Source organism: Ruditapes philippinarum, unplaced genomic scaffold (assembly GCF_026571515.1).
Source record: "Ruditapes philippinarum isolate M1 unplaced genomic scaffold, ASM2657151v2 ctg483_1_1_1_1, whole genome shotgun sequence".
Lineage (NCBI taxonomy): Eukaryota > Metazoa > Mollusca > Bivalvia > Venerida > Veneridae > Ruditapes > Ruditapes philippinarum.
In genome coordinates this window covers 417-25,832 of record NW_026855476.1, presented here as the reverse complement: position 1 = coordinate 25,832, position 25,416 = coordinate 417, and the positions used below count along the sequence as shown (strand labels likewise).

Sequence of the window (25,416 nt, the reverse complement as noted above, 5' to 3'; positions counted from 1 at the left end):
TGATTTAATTTTACATGTCAAGAGCCTACAAAATGTCCTCTAGTCAATCTTTACCCGGATGAAGGACGATAATACTTGTCAGATTGGATATCCTTCCTCGGCACTTACTATATGTCACTACTGTGTGCTCGGATACCGCCATAGAGTTTAATCTAATTATGTGAGAAAGCTACCCGCCTACATACGAAAAAATTTGGGTTCTTCTTAGGTGTACTCAGGCACGGAAATATGCACATAGGTTATCCTTAGGTCTTTCTCTATTATTATAGCTTTAAAGTCCTCATACAATCCAACCTTGACTTGACCAACAATGAATGAATAACTTGCATAAATTGACATCATAGATGTTTGACATATTTGAACAAAATGATTTCCTTTTAAAACAAAAATCAAGGGGGAATCCCATACACACGACTACTAAACAGTAGCTCTTTCACATTTTCTTGATCTGTTTAAATGAGAGCACTCGACACTTCTGTTGTAGAGCCAAAACAAAGCTGAACAGGTTACCACAGTTTCTAAAAATATCCGGGTTTTTTTTTTAAAAAAATATACTTGTTCGACGATTGTTTTACCATGTAGAACATTTTTCTCATCAGTTGGCATGCAGTTTCGATACGTAATACCACAAAATGACGTTGCTAGAACTTTTACTAACTATTAACTTGTGTGTTTTCTGTTACGTTGAGACACATCTTGAGTGATTTCTTTACCGTAAAGTAAATGTTTGACCAATTCATCGTGCATGGAACACGATCCTAATCTACCCGTTGGCTGAACACAAAACATATTTCAAAGAGCTTGGTTAAAAATAAAATAGTAACATCAATTTTGTTCATATGTGATCGAGCCATCGACACAGTGCTGGTGCCATCGGCAATGTGAAAGAGCCCTGGCAAATGTGACGTAGCCAATAAAGCACTCAATAGGTGTCGATATTGTGGAGTTTTTCCGATTTATCTAAAGAATCCCCAAATTAAGTGAGATAGCATTTTATGTACGTATGTGTAATCTAGGCTAAATGAGGCACCCCGGACATGTCACCATTCATGTCCTAAAATGTCATTCTCTACCAAAATGTGACCTATAAATTTTGAATCCAGTAATTCACTGAATGATACTCAATATGTATGCAAGTCGGTTTTTGAGATAATATTTAGATGCACGGAGGCCAATGAGATATTATATGCATCATAGAGAAAAATAAGACTTTGCTGCCAAAATAAATGATGACTGATAAGGTTATGCACCTTACACATGCTTTCCGTATGCATGGTTGAAATGCACGATCATTGTATCCAGTTTTTCACAATTATTTAAAAAATTTAATGATGTAAAAAATAAAATACATTATAACACATAGTAAGATTTAGAAAATAATATAAAAAATAATGTTCTTTTTTTAATGTTTTCCCAAGTGCAGAATGTTAAATTTGCAAAAAATGGTGTCTTTGATCAAGATTGTTTGATTAACTTTTTGAAACTTGATTCTTGGGAGCGCATTATTTTATTGGTTTTCGCCGTTGTCGTGTGTCGACTATTCATTCTACATTTAATGTTCATTGTTTGAACATTAACTTTTACATAGGCAAAGTTTACTTAGTGCTTAACGCCACACTTAAACATTTCACGAAATGTAAGTCTTTATCAACTTATACAGTTTTGTCTATTTATGAATATTCATCGCCATATTCCACAATATCGACACTAATTAAATGTTTGTATTGGCTCCATCACATTTGCAAGAGCTCTTTAACATTGCCGATGGCACCAGCACCGTGTCGATGGCTGGATCACATTTGAATAAATGTAAATATTTCATTTCCAACAAATCCCTTTGAAATATTTTTTTGTGTCAAGCCAAAGGTGGGTTAGGCAAATATTACATGCAAGATTATGTGGGTCAACACTAACTTTATGGTAGAGAAATCACTCAAGATGTGTCTCCTGGCGGAAGAAAACACACGAGTTGATATTTGCTAAATGATAAAGCAACGTCATTTTGGGGTTTCAGTATCGACATTGCATCCCAAATGATGAAAAAAATATTCATAGCATTCTTCGATATTTGAAAACAAGCATGTTCTTTCAAATCTGATATTGTTAGAATCTGTGTTTACCTTTTCCAGCTTTGTTTTGGTCATTAGCTCTACCACGGAAGTATCGATGGCTCTCATTTAAACAGATCACCAAAAAGTGAAAGTGCCAGACGAGTGTTAAGTAGGCGTGATACAGGAAAGCAATATTTCAACAAAGGAAGCCACTTCAAAAGTTACAGATGCTAGGGGAAACCTTTTAATGTATAAATTCGTATTGTTGATACTTAGACAAGTCAGTTGGAAATCATTCATGCCCATATGAAGCATTGGAGTCTTTTGAGTTTCCATAATTATTATCAGTTGAGCCGCGCTATGACAAAACCAACATAGTACGTTTGCGACCAGCATGGATCCAGACCAGCCTGCGCATCCGTGCAGTCTGATCAGGATCCATGCTGTTCGCTATCAGTTTCTCTTACTCCAATAAGGTTTGAAGGCGAACAGCATGGATCCTTGCGAACAGTCTGGATCCATGCTGGTCGCAAACGCATTATGTTGGTTTCGTCATGACACGGCTCAATTTTCTATTTCTATAACTGCTTGATCTTTGTAATGCTCAGATTTCACTGATTTGTTATGCATAGTTAAGAAGTCAGGTCGATTCAGAGAGGAACTGATGCAACGTACATGGAGTCATACAGTAAAAAGATTCAACAATGTCGTTCACTTAAGATGACTGTAAGCCGACGACAGTTCTTAACTTATTTTAATTTATTTGCTAATTTATTTAGAAGAGTGTTTTCAAATAAGATATTAAACTGAAACGAAAATCTGATCAATCAAATATAGGTGAAAATACGTCATTTTTTTGCAAATTTCGTATTTCGCAAAATGTTTAATTGTTATTTAGTGAGTAAAACGATTGAAAAGAAGAAGAAAATACCCTTATTACACATGCAATTATTTCTAAACATGTAATTAATCTAAATATTGAAAAGTAATCATATAAAAGTTAAAAATAAAACCAAAATCTTTTAAAACTTTTAGATTTGAATACAATTTATGACGGAGAGTTTAATTCGATTAAAATAGCATATGCTTATATATATTGTTAAAATGGATCAAAAGTTCAAACATTTACAAATACTGTACTTCTTCCATTTCATTCTATACAATAACCGAACATTGACGCATAGATTATTCTAAAGATTAATTTTAAAATAGGATAAAGGTTATTTTAGTTATTCATAAAGCCGATCGTTTGACGTCAGAAAATAAACCCTGGGTATTTATTTTTTCTATTTATAAAAAATTACAGTAAGAAGGCAGTATAAATTGAACTGACGATTTGACTAGCGAACACTTTTTCCAACTAGCAGGAAATAGACAGGGTTCCCCGATTGCTGAGAACTGAACAACAAATGGTAGGTATTTAATAAACAATTATGTTATAAAAATGAATGTTTTCAAATAGTTTTAAATGACAATTTATGCTTACAATTTCAACTAATAAAATGCATTTAAATACATACTTACATATACATATATTTACTAACATAGAATTGATTGAAACACTTCGTTAAGATTTTTTGTGTGGTTTAACCCAATAGTTTGTATGTTTAAAAGTTTAAATCAGTAATTACCGATGCTTTATTATTTTCTCAGGTACTGCAAAAACATAGCAAAGACGTCGTATTACTAGCGAGAAAGAACATTGTAGAAGTAATTGCAACAATATTTCAATACACAGTCACACAAAATGTCTTGGGGAAATTCTTGGGGAAACAGCGGATCTGCAAGCAGCAATTGGGGAGCCAGCAGTTGGGGAAGTTCCGTCAATACAAGTTCTGACCCCAATGGTCAGCATATATCTGGATGTAGCGCATATAGTAGCTCTTGGGGAAACAAACATCACTTTGACGATAAATGTCCCGGATGTCGACGTGACAGTTCACTAGGATCATGGGGGAGAAATAATGTCAGCTCAAATGGTGCGATGACCTTATTAACATTATTTACAGGGGTGAAAGTTGCAAAAAAAAGTCTTTGGGACTGAATATTATCCGAGTGCTTGCTATCGGGTGCCGATATCAAAGGGAGAGAAACTATGTTTTTACAACATTATACATGTACTCAGAGAGTTGACTTCCTTTGAAATTCGCTTCATAGCAAATGTACATGTAAAACAATAGGAGAACTGATTCTTGTTTCGGGTATCTTTATTTTGCCAAGGAGATTTATTTGGACGATAATGTGTTCTTATTTATTTTTTTTACGATGTATCAGTATCTATTTAATTCATGACATAAACTTTTACAATGTGTGCAATATTTTAGCTTAGTCATTTTATACATTATACAAAACTTTGTTATTAAATAAAAAAAAGAAGCAACGATTCATTGTTCTTTTCTTTACAATAAAATGTTATGCAAATTAGTGTTCTAATTTCACCTGTTTTCGAATTATATATTATCGACCGATTGACCAATTGCGTCCTCTACAAAACCAGGACATTTTCAATATGCTAACATACTAAGATTTTATTTGTTATCATTAATGATATTTTCGCCATTCTCTACGTCTAATGTAAGTGGAATTGGTATGATGCTTCAGAAACTTGCGTTTTTTGGTGTTTTTTTTTGTTTTTTGTTTTTTTCAACTGAACTCTTTTATTTCATAATTAAAGGCCTCCGGTCCAAAATATATATCTAACAATAAAGCAGCATTTGTAATTGGCTATGTCAATATAATAGCAGTATTCATGACATTGTCTACTAACTTCATTATAAAAGCAGTATTCATGACATTGTCTACTAACTTCATTATAAAGGCAGTATTCATGACATTGTCTACTAACTTCATTATAATAGCAGTATTCATGACATTGTCTACTAACTTCATTATAAAAGCAGTATTCATGACATTGTCTACTAACTTCATTATAATAGCAGTATTCATGACATTGTCTACTAACTTCATTATAAAAGCAGTATTCATGACATTGTCTACTAACTTCATTATAAAGGCAGTATTCATGACATTGTCTACTAACTTCATTATAATAGCAGTATTCATGACATTGTCTACTAACTTCATTATTATAACAGTATTCATGACATTGTCTACTAACTTCATTATAAAGGCAGTATTCATGACATTGTCTACTAACTTCATTATAAAAGCAGTATTCATGACATTGTCTACTAACTTCATTATAAAAGCAGTATTCATGACATTGTCTACTAACTTCATTATAAAAGCAGTATTCATGACATTGTCTACTAACTTCATTATAAAAGCAGTTATTCATGATTGTCTACTAACTTCTTATAAAGCATTGTCTACTAACTTCATTATAAAAGTCTACTAACTTCATAACTATATAAAGCAGTATTCATGACATTGTCTACTAACTTCATTATTAAAAGCTATTCATGACATTGTCTACTAACTTCATTATAAAAGCAGTATTCATGACATTGTCTACTAACTTCATGATAAAAGCATATCATGACAGTATTCATGACATTGTCTACTAACTTCATTATAAAGCAGTATTCATGACATTGTCTACTAACTTCATTATAAAAGCAGTATTCATGACATTGTCTACTAACTTCATTATAAAGCAGTATTCATGACATTGTCTACTAACTTCATTATAAAAGCAGTATTCATGACATTGTCTACTAACTTCATATTCATACATTGTCTACTAACTTCATTATAAAAGCAGTATTCATGACATTGTCTACTAACTTCATTATAAAAGCAGTATTCATGACATTGTCTACTAACTTCATTAATAAAAGCAGTATTCATGACATTGTCTACTAACTTCGTTATAAAAGCAGTATTCATGACATTGTCTACTAACTTCATTATAAAAGCAGTATTCATGACATTGTCTACTAACTTCATTATAAAAGCAGTATTCATGACATTGTCTACTAACTTCATTATAAAAGCAGTATTCGTGACATTGTCTACTAACTTCGTTATAAAAGCAGTATTTATGACATTGTCTACTAACTTCGTTATAAAAGCAGTATTCATGACATTGTCTACTAACTTCATTATAAAAGCAGTATTCATGACATTGTCTACTAACTTCATTATAAAAGCAGTATTCATGACATTGTCTACTAACTTCATTATAAAAGCAGTATTCATGACATTGTCTACTAACTTCATTATAAAGCAGTATTCATGACATTGTCTACTAACTTCATTATAAAAGCAGTATTCATGACATTGTCTACTAACTTCATTATAAAAGCAGTATTCATGACATTGTCTACTAACTTCATTATAAAAGCAGTATTCATGACATTGTCTACTAACTTCATTATAAAGCAGTATTCATGACATTGTCTACTAACTTCATTATAAAAGCAGTATTCATGACATTGTCTACTAACTTCATTATAAAGCAGTATTCATGACATTGTCTACTAACTTCATTATAAAGCAGTATTCATGACATTGTCTACTAACTTCATTATAAAAGCAGTATTCATGACATTGTCTACTAACTTCATTATAAAAGCAGTATTCATGACATTGTCTACTAACTTCATTATAAAAGCAGTATTCATTGACATTGTCTACTAACTTCATTATAAAAGCAGTATTCGTGACATTGTCTACTAACTTCATTATAATAGCAGTATTCATGACATTGTCTACTAACTTCGTTATAATAGCAGTATTCATGACATTGTCTACTAACTTCATTATAAAAGCAGTATTCATGACATTGTCTACTAACTTTACTAACTTCATTATCAAAGCAGCATTCATGACATTGTCTACTAACTTCGTTATAAAAGCAGTATTCATGACATTGTCTACTAACTTCATTATAAAAGCAGTATTCATGACATTGTCTACTAACTTCATTATAAAAGCAGTATTCATGACATTGTCTACTAACTTCATTATAATAGCAGTATTCATGACATTGTCTACTAACTTCATTATAAAGCAGTATTCATGACATTGTCTACTAACTTCATTATAAAGCAGTATTCATGACATTGTCTACTAACTTCATTATTATAGCAGTATTCATGACATTGTCTACTAACTTCATTATAAAAGCAGTATTCATGACATTGTCTACTAACTTCATTATAAAGGCAGTATTCATGACATTGTCTACTAACTTCATTATAAAAGCAGTATTCATGACATTGTCTACTAACTTCATTATAAAAGCAGTATTCATGACATTGTCTACTAACTTCATTATAAAGGCAGTATTCATGACATTGTCTACTAACTTCATTATAAAAGCAGTATTCATGACATTGTCTACTAACTTCATTATAAAGGCAGTATTCATGACATTGTCTACTAACTTCATTATAAAGGCAGTATTCATGACATTGTCTACTAACTTCATTATTATAGCAGTATTCATGACATTGTCTACTAACTTCATGATAATAGCAGTATTCATGACATTGTCTACTAACTTCATTATAAAAGCAGTATTCATGACATTGTCTACTAACTTCATTATAAAGGCAGTATTCATGACATTGTCTACTAACTTCATTATAAAAGCAGTATTCATGACATTGTCTACTAACTTCATTATAAAGGCAGTATTCATGACATTGTCTACTAACTTCATTATAATAGCAGTATTCATGACATTGTCTACTAACTTCATTATAAAAGCAGTATTCATGACATTGTCTACTAACTTCATTATAAAAGCAGTATTCATGACATTGTCTACTAACTTCATTATAATAGCAGTATTCATGACATTGTCTACTAACTTCATTATAAAAGCAGTATTCATGACATTGTCTTCTTACTTCAAAATAATAGCAGTATTCATGACATTGTCTATTAGAATAAAATACAAGTCCAAGATCAAGGTACATTGCACTTTTATAATGACCATTTGATCACCTAAACACAAAGTGAAGATAATTATAAATGTTATCTGGCAACGTATTGGCTACGTTCGTATATGTAAATAAGGAGCGGAACGTGTCACTGTAATAAATACGTTTAAATATAAAGGCATACGTTCAATGTATGCATTATAAGATTGTTTGTGCATGGTAGCTCGTTACCTTAACCCTGCTTAATATCTGGATTTGTCTATATAAACTATGGTTTAGTAAAATCAGTCGGCTTATGTTGGTATGTACAAACCAAATGGGTAGAATCATTGGTCACTAACGGGCTTTAGGTTTATATATTATATTTAGCTGTATTACACATTGAGAGGATTTTGAAGTACGTCATATATCAATCATAAATCTGTCTTTAACATGACCTTACAAAAAAAATGATGATAAAGTCTTTTATTTAGAAAAATGTTTAAGGGGGTGGCAGGGGGTTGGGTGTAAGAACAATAATTTTAGTGTCTGTTAAATATAATCTATTTAAAGCCTTTGTATATTAAAGATATACTATGCTCAAATTTGATTTTTAAAAATGTTAATAATTGCTACCCAGTCTCTTTGTGTGTATAAAATAAACATGTTTCGACTTCATTTAAAGTAGATATGTTATGTTTTGAACTCTACAAACTATAGGTGGTCACAATATGAATATATAGTGTCATTAAAAAACCTGGCAGTTTTTTTTTTAAAGAAAAGACCAACTTAACTTGACCTGTAATAGGGAATGCAGCTTTCAATACATAGTTTATTCATTATTTTATTCAAATTAAACATATTTAGTAAGAATTTCATGGATTTCAATACATTTCTAAGATTAAAATATTTTACCAAAAGATGTGCATAGTATATCTTTGAATAATGAATGTCAAATATCAAAATAACCTGTGATATACGATGTAAAAAAATGTTAACATTTCTCTAAACGCTCTGATGACTAATCTAAAATAAAAAGAAAAAATAAAATACAGAAATTGTTTACTCATTATAAAGTCAATGTTAATGTTTTGCTATTAATAGAAAGGTAAATGATGTCATGTTTATATAAAATTTTACGAGATTTTTGTTTGTTTGATAAAACAGTCGCTAATTGGTGACACATAATTTATTGACAATCCCGTCATTTTAAAATGTTCGACTAACGGTATTTGTATGAGTTTCACGTGTAGTTTCCAATATATTCGTTAACGTTGTTCACGCAGGTGGGCACCGTCTCCTGTAATAAATTTGAGCCAATCTGTGGCGAAGTTAGTAGGATCTTGTCCATATCCGTTCACAGCCGATCCGTACGGGGCGTATCCAGCAGACGGTGCGGCGTATTTCCCCCCAGCGTTCATACCTGGTGTAACGAATTTGTGAGGCGCATTACTTAAGTTTAATCCTAAAAATAGGAATAAAATTTATATAATATGAGTTTGGCATTGTCTTGGGCACATGCTCCTGACACTAAGTATATAAGGAATAACATTAGATAAGTTTGGAAAAAACATTTGACTACATGTGTATTATAACAACGAAGACTTACAAATGACCACACATATTTTTGAGGTATAATGATTGGAATCTGGCGGGCTACTTCTGACTTTAGAAGCGCATTGGAAAGAGAAAGTGGAATTATTTGGTGACTAACGATATTTGTTATGGAGTTTTTCACAAATAAGTAAACAATCAACAATATCTTTAAAAAGAGAGAATGAAATATAAACTTAAAATGCGATTATGAACGTTTCAAAATGTATTGTTTATGCGCTTGTATCAGTGTCATTTCTTTGAAACTATATCGGGATATTTTTTAATTCGAAATCGTTTCCGTTTCACTTTTTGGAGGTTATTTCTAGTAAATATAACAAAGTAAAATATTACTACCGCTTTGTCCAAATGGTCGCCCACCAATAACGGACAACTTCTTCTTGCCACCACCTCCACCGCCAACACCTTGTACTGTCCCCGCTTTAATGTTTGTATATAAATAGAAAACCTTCAATAATTTAAGTGAACCATGGTTGAGCACAGTCAAAACACTGTGTTATCTGGTCTTAAGGTAACTACAGTTCAATTAAACAAGAGGGCCATGATGGCCCTGAGGTCGCTCACCTGTATAAAGGCACCCGGAGCGGGGCCAGTTTAAACCCCAGGGCTTTTATTTGAACAAACTTGGAAGACACCCATTAGAAGATGTTTCACGATGTTAAATTTTTACTACACACATATAATGAAAAACAACGATCTACCCCCTTCCCCCACCCCGGCAGGGTCAATTTTAACCCAAGTGCTTTTATTTGAACAAACTTGGTAGACACCCATAAGAAGATGTTTCATGCTAAACATCTAAGCTCTAGCTCATTGGGTTTTTTTAATAGAAGTTTTTTTAAATTTTACTATACACATATAAGGAAAACCAATGACACCCCTGGGGCGGGGCCAGTTTTGACCCCAGGACTTTTATTTGAACAAACTTTGTAGACACTTACTAGAAGATGTTTCATGCTTAATATCTAAACTCTAGCTATTTGGTTTTTTTCAAAGAAGATTTTAAGTTTTTGCTATACACATATAAGGAAAATCAATAAGACCCGGGGCGGGGCCAATTTTGACTCCAGGGCTTTTATTTGAACAAACTTTGTAGACACCCACTAGAAGATGTTTCATGCTTTATATCTAAACTCCAGCTGTTTGGGTTTTTTTTCAAAGAAGATTTTTTAAGTTTTTACAATAAGCATATAGGGAAAATCAAAGACCCCCTGGGGCGGGGCCAATTTTGACCTCAGGGCTTTTATTTGAACAAACTTGGTAAACACTCACTAGAAGATGTTTCATGCTTAATATCTAAACTCTAGCTATTTGGGTTTTTTCAAAGAAGATTTTTTAAGTTTTTACTATATGCATGTAGGGAAAATCAATGACCCCCTGGGGCGGGGCCAATTTTGACCACAGGGCTTTTATTTGAACAAACTTGGTAGACACTCATTAGAAGATGTTTAATGCTAAATATCTTAGCTCTAGCTCTTTGGGTTCTTTAAAAGAAGATTTTTTAAGTTTTTACTCTTTGCATATAGGGGAAATCAAAGACCCCTGGGGCGGGGCCAATTTTGACCCCAGGGCTTTTATTTGAACAAACTTGGTAGACACTCATTAGAAGATGTTTCATGCCAAATATCTAAGCTCTAGCTCTTAGGGTTTTTTAAAAGAAGATATTTAAAGTTTTTTTCTTTCGGTTGCCATGGCAACCAGAGTTTTGCATGGAATTAAATTCTTTGAACAATTTTTAAAGGTGACCACCAAAGGAACATTCTTGTGAAGTTTGGATGAAATTGGCTTAGTGGTTTATGAGGAGATGTCATTTAAAGTAAAAGTTTACGGACGGACGACGGACGGACGCCGGACGAAAAGCGATCACAAAAGCTCACCCTGTCACTTTGTGACAGGTGAGCTAAAAAATTGGACCACATGTAATTTCAATATGAAAACAGTAAACATTCATTCATGATATGTTCTGCTTTTCTCTCAAAATATAAATTAAGAAAACACTGTTTCAACCAAGTTATAAAAAAGTTATATTTTATACCAACCAAAATATGTGTCTTCTGTACCATCTCCTGTGCAGCATTTCAGACATGGACAGCACTGAGTAGGTCCACGTCGACAGCAGACACACTTCTGTGTATTGAAGAACGGAATATTACGGAGTCTAGACAATCTCCACGGTATATATCCGGGTCTCCAGCAACACCAGCACAGCGCCAGGACAGCCAATAGTGCGCCTACTGCAGCGGCAATTGGTTCCCAGTTAAACGGTTCCACTGGTTCCTCAGTCGTAGTAGTTGGGATAGGTGTGGTTGTCTTTTTAGCTATGATTCATTATCAAATTAAAGCATGTTGCTGACAAACGATAATCACGTTTTATTCTAGCAAGTTAATAGGAGTTAATGTAAACATAAAACCAAATATCGTATGTAGACTCTATTATAAAACCAAATAAAGTATGTTTTATATAACCAAAAATTGTATGTGTTATAAAACCCAAGAGAGAGAATACCGTGTTATATAAGCAAATACCGTATGTGTTATATAACCAAATACCGTATGTGTTATATAACCAAATACCGTATGTGTTATATAACCAAATACCGTATGTGTTATATAACCAAATACAGCATGTGTTATTAAACCAAATACAGTATGTGTTTTATAAACATATAAAATAACTAAACATACTGCCACAGAAAGCAGGTCCATCCTTCGTTTGGTCTGATTTATCGTCATGAAAACCTTCTGATTTACAGTTATGTGAGAAGAAAAAGTCACATACCAAGCTCTGGTCGAGACATCGTCCACTGTCGTTACATTTTAACGTCTGCTCCTCTATCGTCTCATTACATGCTTTAATAATAAAAACATTTATTGTGATTATCAACTTCTAGTATACAGTCTAGGTACAGTTCTAGTTGAGATGTATAATATTAGAAAAATAGCTACCAGTAGATGTAGATGTAGCAAAAATAGCAGACGACTTTTTATAACTTAGAAGTGTTAATTATGTATGATATAATAATCGAAATATATATAATTTATAGATGTTTTACTTTAATTTCTAAGTGATTTGAGATAATTAAAATTAAGGCCTCCTTGTAGGATTGGTTAAGGTCGCTGATTTTGAATACTTTACCTCTCAGTGCTGTAGACTCGAATCCTATTAAGTAGATGGGAGAAAGGTACAGAGGTTCTACTCATTCGTGCATGAATCATTACCGAAATTGGCACTTGGGATTTTCTTAACCAGGAATAGGTGGCGCGATAGCTCAGTTGGTTAGACCACTGACTGTCACTCCAGAGGTTCCGGGTTCGATCCTGGGTAACACCCTTAGGATTTTTCAGAGACACTTTCAGTGTTTCCCACCTACCTAGAGGTTAACTGGTAAGAAACCCAGGTAATCCTCGCATGTATCAGTGCTATACACTGGGCATGTAAAAGAACCAAGGGGTCTTTTCAATCAGAGCTAGGAACTGGTTCCCGGACTCCCTTGTATGTCATAGCTGTCTCTAGAGTCTGGTGAGATAAGGACCCTACTGGAAATAAGTGCTTGCACTTTCGTAGGTTATCCTTGACCGCCCGGTCTAAAGAAAATCAATCAATCAATCAGGAAATATAGAAAGTCGCCTTTACCCCATCTTAGTGAAGTTAATGGTTAACTAAATACATTTGATTCAAAGGCTTACCGAAATCAAACGACGTAATGTCTACTCGAAAATGCACTTGTGGGTATGGGTAAGTGTCCAGGTCAGGGGGTGTTGTCGTTCCGTCAGTCTTTCCTTTACCTTTCGGTGTTGTACAAATCGGTAATTGAGTGACGTCACCCGCTGGAACAAAATAGCAAGTATATTTTGTTATTTCAATTTGCTGCCAATCATAGTAAAACATTCTGTAAAAGAAAATAATTACGTCAAATGACCCTTTAAGGACGGTCTTAACAATTCCTGGACATGGGAGATGTGGGACAAAGTCAATGTGAACACCACTGAATGAAACGTTGTATGGTACGACTGTGTTACATGCAGAACATTTCATAATGGCTCATGATGTAGACACACTTGTCAGGTCTGTCGGAATCTCATAAACCTTCAGTTTACCAAACAAGAAATTTAAAACATATATTCATACTTGAAAATAATGTTCATACAAATGTTAACTTTGAAATAGGAACTAAAACTTTTGAAGGCAACCAAACAATGTTTTACCATTGACTGAGTCCGGTTCCACACATGTTGCCTGTGTGGTAGTTGTGGTAGTCGATGGTGTTGTGTACGACTCATTACGCCGGAAATCAGCGTAGATGTAAAACGTGACGTAATCGCCAGGCCACTCAAAGAACAGTCGTGTTGTATCCTTGCCACATAGCGTCCAGTTATTTACTGCAGACGTATCAGCACCTTAATAAGAGAAATGGTTTTCTTGTAATTGACGCTTACGTCGCTGAATAAAGAAAATGGATTTTTTCTTTTGAAACCTCTTATGACTCTCTGTTAATTCATGGAAATACATTTCTAATATATAATTATCTGGTCAGTTGTTGTCGACGACATTATATGTATAACTAACCTTGAAACACAGTGATGTATGTTTTACCACATTCTTCAATGCTCTCGCCTGCCGTTCCTATAGCCAGGTCCCAAACGTGAAATTCTCTCCAATGTATTCCAATCCAACGCTCTTCTGTTGTTGACGGTACCCCACGAACTATTATGATACATTCCCATATTGTGTTTCTGGCGATAAAGAAATTTAAACATCAATAAAGTTCATGACCGTTTTAACATAAATTATATGCCAAATTTAATACAAGCACGAAAAAATATAAAATAGCTATAGTGATATAAATTGTATATAAAATGTACAGTAACAACAAGACAAAAACTATACTACATGTATATATCGTAGCAGTTGTATTACATTCCAACATATATTTGAACGCAACACCATTCATCAAATGTCATCCGATATAAAAGGGCACTTATAGCTGTGATTTAAACACAAAAAAATATGAAAGCATCATAATTCAAATAGCAGCCATTTTGTTCCTTAAAAAACCATGTTTTTCGGATGGTAAAAGAGAAAAATATAAATTACTGCTTTTATTTATAAACGCATCTCAAAGCTTTGAATATTGCGTAAACATAAATATAATATTCATAAACAATGTAAAACATACATTCACACTTGTATGAGTTTTAAACTAAACTTTATGATGGATATTAACACAAAACAAATGTTCAAAAATGACACCGGACTTGTAGAGGGAGATAAGTAGTATAAAAATATGACATTGTGACATGCCAGGATTGTTTCCCCTCTATTAAACTGCGTTAATGAAAGATATAATAGAGTCTGATGTATACAAAATGATAGGCAATTATGATTAATTTCTTGTAGTGTAACTTTGTGCTATTTTTATTTTTTTAAACTTCACGGTAATGTACGTACAGGCATGATAATTACTATTATATCAACTTAGCTACTATCGATTTTGTAATTGTAGACGTTTTCAAATGTTTAAAATCTGGACGTTTTTGTTTACCGTTATAACAAATACGTCTCTTTTACCTTAAGTTAGCACAATTAAAATCAAGCTTATCTTGCTAGAGAAGAAATTGTTCTACTGTTTGGTGTTGTGTTATTTATATTTGCGTCGGCTGTGACAATTCCTGTCAAAGGTTAGCATTTTCTTTTATTCATTGAAATTTACGATTTTACTCATAATTTCTTTAAATAACCACTGTTAATATAACAAAATTAAACAACTGATATATTTACTTTTGTTGCTAAATAGTTTACAGATATTTTTCACCCTGAGTATGTAAAATATACATATATACGGTTAACCAACACTAAATTTAACTGCTATTTTTTATACATTGGTTTCGGCACGCTAAATGTTTGCGGTCACTATATAACGCGCGCTGTGTATAACTACTCGTCGTGACATAATTACCGCCTGAGCGGTCATTATACTTTTTGTAGGACCTCTGATGTCATATAAAGATGGTTCCACATATTATATTCATTAATGCATATCGTATAATGAAAGATTGGCATCATATAATGACACATTTACACCATAGTTTGTTAAGTTGACTCTATATAAGAATGATTCCTCATAATATACTGAAAATGCACATCGTATATTGATAGATTGACATAATATAAGGAAACATTGACATCATATAATGTTGACTCTATATAAAGATGGTTCCACATAATAATTATGTTCATAACTTCACATCTTATAATGACAGACTGACATAATATATAATTATTTTGACCTTATATAAGGATGGTTCCACATAAAATATTCAAAAATGCACATCGTATAATGATATATTGACATCATATAAAGGCACATTGACATCATATATTGTTCAGTTGACTATAGATCAGGATGGTTCCACATAATATATTCATGAGTGCACATTGTATAAGGAAAGGTTGACTCAATATATTGCAATTTGGGCATAACAACGTAAAGGTTTATAATTATAAGACAGTCAAGGCTTACCTTAAGCAGGTATTAGTAACCCGCACTCAAGTTACCGCACTATTTGTCGGTGATAAACATAGAGAATGCTCTTTGATTGCCTACATTTCAGGGGTTATATTATGATGACAGGGAAATGAATAATGATAGAAAATCAAATTCAGATGCTCGTACATAATTGGTTCATTTATTTTGGGGTTTCATATTGTGAAAACAGGGAAAGTGTTTTTATTTTTGTCTGTGATACAAGAAAGAAAGTGCATACTCAAAGTTTTGAAATAAAATTAAAGTAGGAAGTAAATCTAAGTCTAAGCTCCCATCGTGTATTTTATTATGTATATAAAACAACTGTTAAACATTCCAGAGATGGTCTTGTTTGCCGCCTGGGACATAATCATATGTTCTCATATGTCATGAGTACTGATTAATTCAAGAAATTCTATCTAAACTAATTATAACTGATACCTCAACTCGATTGGTGGCTGAAGATCTTGCTGGTTTGACGGTTGTTTCTTGTCATAATCCACGTCCTCGTCAAATAATATTACTGAGAGCTGGTCGGGACCCAGCACGTGACCACATGATTCCGAGGCATAGTCTGTATGATAAAATTTCTGTTTAATGGATATTCAGCATTCCAACTTTTTTCTAACAAAAATTATCAGTATTTTTAATTAAATTTCTCTATCTTCTTATACGTAAGTAAGTCCGTTTTCTACGTATCGACAAATAAATAAAGTATTAAGCGATTATCACTGTATGACAATCAATTGTATCCTTCTCTAGATATGATGACGTCATTTCGTTATTTTAATACAGCAACAACAATACAGACTTAAACTGAGTATACAGAATAATTAACCCTCACAACACTCTACATGATAGAAAAAAGATAAAATTGAAAAAATAACAAATGTCAGAAGTACAAATGCTGTAGAAAACATATTGCTTCTTGTTGTTCTACTGATTGGAAAAAGAGGGGAACATATTAAGATGTGGTCTCACTTACATCCCGTCAAGCCCCTGTAGACGTCCGGGGTGATCCGGGAACGACCGGGGATACGACCGGGAACAACCTGTTCGCAACGTTCGGGATGATCAAGGAACATCCGGCATTCGACCCCGGATAGAATAAAATATTTAATATCACCGGGGTGGTCCGGGGTGATCTGGGAAAGTATATATCCGGTTTCATCCTTAGCTCTGCCGGGAACAACTGGGATTACACCGAGGAAGCACAGTAGCTCTGCCGGCACAAACCGGGATGATCCTTGGTATGATATATCCGGTAGAGGTAGAGCTACGGTAGAGCGCCGGTGATTTCTGGCAGAGCCCCAGTGATGCCGGCAGAGTCCCGGAGGATGACGACTGAGCTTCGGTTGATCCCGGTAGAGCCGCAACAAAGCCCGGTTCATTTGGCAATTTGCGATGATTGCACGTGTTTGTATTAAAACCTTCCTTATTTCCATTCTGTCCAGTCTTGCATAGGATTATTAAGAAAATTATAATGAACAATAGATATTATATTAAATGAAAATAATGCATCAACGTTATCATTTTTTCGCGCGTTTTCAATCCATGGGGCTCTGCCGGGATCGTCCCTGGCTCTGCAGGGGCTCTGTCTGGATCGACCGAGGCTCTGCCTGGGTCAACCGGGGCGTAATCCGGGAACCTGCGTAATCCGGGAACGACCGGGGAAGCACCGGCATGAACCGTAACTTCCACTAGACTCTGCATGCTGGTTGTTAGTTGGAAATTACCGTAGTGATGCCGGGGTAAGTGTGACCGCAACAATAATTTTACCCCGGATCGTCCCGGATCATCCCAGTAAGCAGATAATTTTAATATTACATATCTATTATTATGATTATAAAAGTAAAAAAACTTTTCCTAGTATATATATTTTCACATTTTTTTTATTGAAAGGATAATCTGTAGGTCGTAATAAATTGCTAAATTATTATATGTATTGACTCAGGTAGATTTTGCAGTCGCGTGCTTAATAGTTATAAGTAAATTAATTGTATTAATTAATGATGTTTCATTAATAAATAGATTTGTATCAATAATCGACGCTGGGCTGTAGCATCATAAACAGGATGCATAAATTATTTAGTTTATACACGCCATAGGGGCTTTATTGGCCATAATGATGCCATCCTCTAGAATGACTACCAACAGGTATTTATAAAGTTGATACATTAATAATTATATTTCAGTTCTTAATGAAATTTCTGTGAACGTTTTTCACCCCTTATTTGCACGTGTTGTGAAAAGAAAATCTTGTTTTTACAATATTTAATAAGAAGAATATGAATAATATACAAATATTAAGTTGAAAATGACAGTATATATTTTCATTGTACCTTTTATAAAATTTAGTCGTCTTAATCAGTAAAATATCCGTATGCCTACGTGTGTACCTTATGATAAACTATACATGTATTTATTATACCGTTACATGCTATAAAATACGTACTTTCGAAAAGTGATTATGTTCACACATCACATTAACTGATAATGCCATGCAAATGATTAAGTTATGTTACCAGAGTTGTTAGACAATTATACTTATTGATTTACTCCTGTATATTGAACGAGTAAACTAAATCCCCTCACAATATCATCTAGATGATACAGTGTTTTTTACATTATAATATAAACAAGTGTAAAACAGTGAACGTTATGCTAACTTACAGCGTTTAAGCCCGTCCACACATGCAAACAAAAGAAAACATCCTAAAATTATATTCATAGTTAAAAAAAGTAAAATTTTCCTTTTTCTTAAACACTCGTATGCTTGATATATAAGAATGAAGTGATAACTTGTTCACGTTAAGAAAGAAGGCGTCAGGATTCTCATCAAGTCGTATACTGTTTTCTTTATTTCACAGGATTAAATATATCCCAAACTTTCTAACATTTAATGATAAAAGCAGGGAGATTTTATAATGTAATTACCATTTTATGTATTTGTTTAATTGTTTGTAAACATTTTAACAATAGGTACTGGAGACATGGTAACTTGTTGAACCGCATTAGGAATGTATGTTTATGTCACTGCTTTAGTTTATTTGTTACGGATGGAAGTGTAACAAAAAGTATTATACATCTAGGTATATATTAATTCTTGCATTGTCATTTGTAAGTTAACAAAATACACTCGTTTTGTGTTTTAAATACAAATTTGTGATTATATTTGCAAGTCATAGAAAAAGAGTAAATAATTTATAGTACATTCAACCTTGCAACTTTAAACAATTCAAGTCAGGTAGCACAGAGAAAACATTGCAAGTTCTTCTGAATGATAAATATTGAGGGTTTTTCTATATAAGATAATATAATTATGCTGTTACTCGGCATATGGTTAATCTTATTTCTCGGCACATTAAGAGACATCCGACTCAAGTATGCACACATTTAAGGGAAAAAAATACAAATCAGGCATTAATGGTTTAAGATGTTAAAATCCGTATATATTTGAAGGGTGCCCTAGAAAAGATATTCGGTAACAGGTGTTTTTAAGATATGTCATGCTTATTTTACTTCTCTTGCGAATAATACAAAAAAATAATTATCCATATCATGTAAGTGTTTTAATACGGATCTGAAGCAAAATTTAAAAAACAAATCTTTGGCGACATTCTTTGCTTTGGTCTTATATTGCGCACTTCTACAATGAGTCATTCGTAAAGAAAACAGCATGTACGTGTACGTGTAAACTGTCGTAAACACAATAAGAGAAACACTTTTTCGTTTCTACGTTAAATATCCAATTTTAAACACTTTTTTATTTTTACTTTTACAATATCTCTCTAACAACTTTTACAACTAAATGTATTTTACATATATCTCAATCACTTTCCTTCTTACAATACTTTTTAACACACACTCAACTTCTGTGACCATGCGGTCTCTATTTATACAATGCTATCATGAAAAGCACGTGAATATGTATGTGGCGGGAATTCAATGGCGGGAAAGTTATAAGGAGCAATGTAATATAATAAGACTTTGGCGCGAAAACCAAAGGAGCAATAAACGGAGTATTAACATACAATAAAGATAAAAGGAGCATATTCAAAGAACAGCATTGAAATACAAAGTATTCATTACATAATCGCTGTGTGTTAGCGACATAAACCGGTATTTTTAGTTCTCTGATGTTTTAATAGAAACAAGTCATGTTCATCGGGAAGCAATATGTGATTTTTGATGTTTAATCTTAAAGGCTGTCATTCCAATGAATTATATCAAGGTTTTGTGTCGTTGTATACAGACTACGGATTGCATCAATCTTTCCATCTTAAAACATACGAAGGGTTTGTTAAAATATGTCATAAATTTAGAATTGGACATACGAGAGAATAGATGCTGCTCTTTCGCTTATTTACTCGTAAGTATTGTTAAGAAATTACGTCAGTTTTTAAAAACATAGTAAGTTAAAAGTATGCATCAGCTCATTTACAAATCTATATTGTCTGTGTTTATTACTAATTTATAATCACTTGGTATAGATTCAAATAACTTTATTTGTGTCCTTAGGCCTCCGGTCCAAAATTAATAGGTATACATAACAATTTCGTAATATGGTTGCGTCACCTTAACCATATATATATTTGGGAACTACCTTAACAATATTTATAACAATGTCAAATTGTTTATATATTGTCCATTAAAACATATACATAAAATACAAGCTTGCTCATGTGGCTGTATCACGTGTACTAATGCATAAAATCATCTGGTTCTTTTCCGCCGAAATACCAATTGAATATTAATTATCACGGATTTGATTGTATTTTCTACATATAAAGAAAGCATGGAACTCACAATCTATACTATCATTACAAGTTGTACACAGACATTCTTCTCTTTGGATATTAGTGTGTCTGCCTATTTCTATACCTAATTTATGGTTGGATCAACGAAAATTGTATTTCTCTTAAAGGGACTCCACTCAGGTTTTGTGACATGATGGGACTGAACATATTTTTTTCCAGATAATTGTACCATTTGATGTAGGTTTAGACCACTAATCTTTGTGCAAAATTTCAGATTATTCGCGCCCTTCGTTTTTTCAGAATAATTATTCAAATTGTAAAAAAAGGACCCAAAAAGAAAAGCGTTTAAACAAATCGGGCTAAGAAAAGCATAAAAATACGATTTCCAATTTATTTCAAAGTATATTTCTTAACTATATTTGCATATATTTCTGTTCAAAATGCCCCAGCTCATTTATGTAAGAAATTTAAATGTTATGTTTTAAGGCTTTTAAACCTCAATTGAGTCCTTTTAATACGTAGCGTTCAACATTTAAAAGTGATTTTAATTGACAATCAGAAACATATCGCCATTCTCCCGAGATATCAGAGATGTTCGAAAGGTTTTTAATAATATTATAACGAGGGCTTGAGATGCCAATGTTTCCTCAGCAAGTGTTCTTTTTGTTTTTTCTTCTACTGTAATTAATTTAACTTGTTTTTTTTCCAAAGAATAAGAAGACAAAAACATAAGTATCACTTATAATTAGCCGCCGCTCATCCGCTAGTTTTTTGCTATATGGAGTATTAGTTTGCCGGGTGTGATAAAGTCTATTTATATTTGTTATGTGTCATCATTTTGCATTTTTCCTTCTTCAAAATGTAGCATGTCTTCTGTTGCGCATGATGACGTAGACAAAGGGCGTGCCTGGATTATTCTAATGACTGTTTACTGTCTGGTGATATTTCAATGCACCACGTTATATATGAATGGATTATACCTTGCTGTATTAATGGACCTCTATAACGAAGATCTTACGAAAACCTCTATGATTGGTGCACTGAATTCGGCTCTTCTCAATCTAATGGGTATGCATCGTCAACAATTTTCGTAAAAACAGGGTAATTCAAATATAATATGTGTTAAACATTAATATATGTACATTTATATAAATGATTGTAGGCATAAATTGTATCATAGTTTGGAGACCTTTCTATTGAAAATATGTCAGAGTTAAATCTTTTACCCATATATGCACAGTGTGTTAACTGTAGTACAGGTATAAGTTTCATATAGTCCTGCACGTCAGTTACCAAGGGATAATGATGGAAAAGTCATTTTCAGATGCTCGTCTATTGGTTAAATTTTTCTGGGGTTTCATGTTGTGACGACATGTGTTTTTTATTAAACGAAAGAGAAAAAACATCAAAAAAATTAAGAAATCTGATTTATCAAAGACGCTAGAGTAAGGTAATTTAGAACTGAAGAGTATTGTTATATGGCTGAAAAGTACACTAACACAGCCATGTATAACATACACAAATGCTCAATAACAAGTGGCGTTTGAAATGTCAATACATTTGTAATCATTTATATTGTATATATTGCAAAACAACATTTCAGAAGCATAATGAGTTAATATATAATACCCAAACTATATTATCAAGTAATAAGTCATCTGTCCGTAAGTTTAATCCCTGATGATGTTACAATAGGAAAGGCAAAATGTATGGTTAATACATATGAAAGCTTTACAGCAAAAGCAGATATGTTTAAAATTACTATGCATGTCAAAATCCAATCATATTCATGTTGTATTTTGATATTTATTATGTTTCTGTTATTTAATATATCATTTAGGTCCAGTTGTATCAGTATTCATGGATATATACAGCTGTAGAACTTGCATGTTTGTTGGTGGAATTCTACTGAGTATTTCCTACTTTACCAGTTTCTTTTCGAATAGCATCGACGTTTATATCGTCACCATAGGAATTATCGGAGGTATGTATAGATATGTTAAATTTGTTGGCATTGACTGTCCGCTTGTCATTTGTTACATGAATGCATTAAGGGTGCTGATAATACCGGGGATTTAGTTTTATTTTAACAGCAGACACCGAATCTGTATGTACTATACTATGCTGGTAATAATTTGTTAAAGATCATATGGTTTAATCATGATCAAACGTTAAGCCTTCTTGCCACACGACAAACACTTAACAAACATGACTTTGTGACAGGAATGTACCTTACGATACTGTAAAAAGAAATGCTTTGACAATGACTTTCTAACCTATTCCGGTTTTAATATGTTTACATTCTTATACATTTCAGGTATCGGAAACGCTTATGGCGCAATGCCACAATCTGTTTTTATTGCATACAACTTCGAGAAAATGAGGAACATTGCACTCTCTTTCAGAGAGGTTCTTGTCGGTGTTGGGATGTTTATTGCATCACCATTGTTATTTTGGTTAATAGAAACATTCGGAATAAACGGCTCTTTTCTAATCGTGAGCGGGATCAATTTACAGATCTGTGTTGGGTCCTTAATATGCTGGCCTAATTCTAAGGAACGGAATTTGAAACGAATGAAGACAAAGCAAACTAATGAGGACCGCTCAACTTTTACAACAATATACCAAAAATTGAAATCAAGTATAAAATTGAGTTTGATTCTTTTAAAGAACAGACAATTAGTTTTATTTATGCTAAGTACGTTATCCTGGAATTTTTTATTATCAGCATGTTCGTTACACTTACCTAGATATATGGTAACGAGAGGGTTTGGTGATGCATCAGTTGTATCGGTGATGACAGTGTTCAGTATATCAAACACTCTAGGACGGTTGTGTGCCGCTGCAACTGTGGGCAGTGGAGGAATTGATAGCAACATACTGCAAATAGGAATGTTAGGGGTTCTAAGTTTTTCAACAATTTTGTTTCCATTATACGGGCAATGGTCATATTCAGGATTTGTGTTGGCTGTTTTGAGTGGGTTTTATTGTGGGGGACCTAATGCTTTGTTGACACCTATAACTGTTGGTTTAATAGGAATAGAGAAAATGTCTAGTGGCTACGGACTTCTTATTTTCTTCTGTGGTATAGGCGTTCTGACGGGACCCCCAGTACTTGGTAAGATGTTTCAATTTTTTCAATAACCTTATTGTATAATACAATTATGAGTTTGTCTTTCTATTTTGCAAATAATCTTCGTGTATTTAGGTGATAGTAAAAGGTGTGATTTTTGTAAGTTACAACTTTAGAGTGTTGAAGATCTTGGAAATATTTATTGTAGAGTCATGCGGCCCGGAAATATAGTTGGTTTGCATGCAAGCTTTATAGTTTGTTTGTTGTATATATATTTTAGAATATGTCATAATTTTTCTATATCATATTTAATTATACCTTTTTCTATTTTAAGCGATAATTTATAGCTGGACAGATTCGTATGATTACAGCTTTATGACAATAGGTATGTTAACTTGATGTTGTGCTATATTGACTGTTATTGTTATTTTGTTATTAACATAGTAATTTCATAAACTTTATATTGTAGAATATGTAGCTAGCAGACATGAGATACACTAGTGCCAGTACTTTACTAATTGAAAGGATGAAATGGTATTCATATAATATATGTTCAAAGTTAAGCGACATATAATCTTACAAGGAATATTCCTAACGGGTTTCTTTATATACCAGCCGGACTTTTTATTTAATATATTAATATTTGTTTTAAGTTTAATTGTTAGCTTATACTTATCGAATCTTTAACAGGAAACATGCCCTTCACATAAAAAAGCAGTTGTTTTTCACTAAAAACCCGACATACATGTATTTGTGGCAAAATTTCAATAAGTGTACATGTAATACTATATTTAATTCTGATCAGTTTGGTATATGTACTTTTTCTGACAGGGTTTGATTTGATGTGAAATGTGTCATATATAGGATCATTGAATTTCTTATATCTCGATAGAATATGTTATATATTCCAGGATTCGTAGTCCTACTTGGAATGTTTAGTAGTTTGATGGCATTTAGTAAAGCTGATTCTCCAGAAAATACAAATATTGAGATTGATGTTGCACAAAATGATAATGGTGTTATGTCTACCTTGTTAGACGACCAGGAACCAGTAGAAGTTGCTTTACTTGATAAAAATAAAAGAGAAGATTTACAAATTGATAGTCAAGTTTGAAAATTATGCATCCAACTTGTAATTTAAAAATTGTGAGAATTTAATCAAATAAAGAAATAATAATCGCCAGAGGATTCGTCTAGTTATATTTTGTGTCGTGACAGACCAAACTTAGGCAACATATTTAAATATTAAATATCAATAGCATGTTTTGCAATGTCTACCCCTGGTAAGTATTTTACCCTTTCCTTCTTAGTGTCACTGTCCACCTACGGTTTTCCGTCATTTCTATTTAAGAATACTTTTAGTTAATTGTTGTTTCATTGGCCCCTCCTCTGTCCCGTTTGTTATCCCACTACCCGTTTAGTGCCCCTTTGAGTGTCGACACTTAGGGGGTATTTAGGGGGCTGCGTTCTGTGAATGCTACTCTGTTTGTTGATCTGTAATCTTCTATTTTGCATATTTACTGTTATAGAAAATGTCCACTTGGGGAATTTTGAGTACTTTTT

General features: G+C 33.0%; 2 protein-coding genes and 1 long non-coding RNA gene across 3 annotated transcripts; 2 read left to right on the top strand and 1 right to left on the bottom strand.

Moving 5' to 3' along the window:
• Positions 1–3,321: 3,321 nt before the first annotated feature.
• On the top strand, positions 3,322–4,427 carry LOC132743459 (uncharacterized). The gene is made up of 2 exons (XR_009627572.1): positions 3,322–3,463; positions 3,705–4,427. It is a non-coding gene; the product is annotated as an uncharacterized LOC132743459 (long non-coding RNA).
• A 4,003-nt stretch (positions 4,428–8,430) lies between these two features.
• LOC132743468 (uncharacterized) lies at positions 8,431–19,113 on the bottom strand. Its single transcript, XM_060731989.1, has 9 exons — positions 18,694–19,113; positions 16,462–16,594; positions 14,064–14,230; positions 13,703–13,894; positions 13,184–13,324; positions 12,182–12,346; positions 11,536–11,814; positions 9,833–9,916; positions 8,431–9,347 (listed from the first exon to the last, which is right to left on the bottom strand). The coding sequence occupies exons 1-9, from the start codon at positions 18,749–18,751 to the stop codon at positions 9,151–9,153; spliced, it is 1,416 nt and encodes a 471-aa protein (XP_060587972.1). The 5' UTR covers positions 18,752–19,113; the 3' UTR covers positions 8,431–9,150.
• LOC132743469 (monocarboxylate transporter 3-like) lies at positions 14,984–25,030 on the top strand. Its single transcript, XM_060731990.1, has 6 exons — positions 14,984–15,175; positions 21,646–21,848; positions 22,621–22,764; positions 23,098–23,898; positions 24,188–24,238; positions 24,765–25,030. The coding sequence occupies exons 2-6, from the start codon at positions 21,647–21,649 to the stop codon at positions 24,965–24,967; spliced, it is 1,401 nt and encodes a 466-aa protein (XP_060587973.1). The 5' UTR covers positions 14,984–15,175; position 21,646; the 3' UTR covers positions 24,968–25,030.
• The last annotated feature ends 386 nt before the right edge of the window (positions 25,031–25,416 follow it).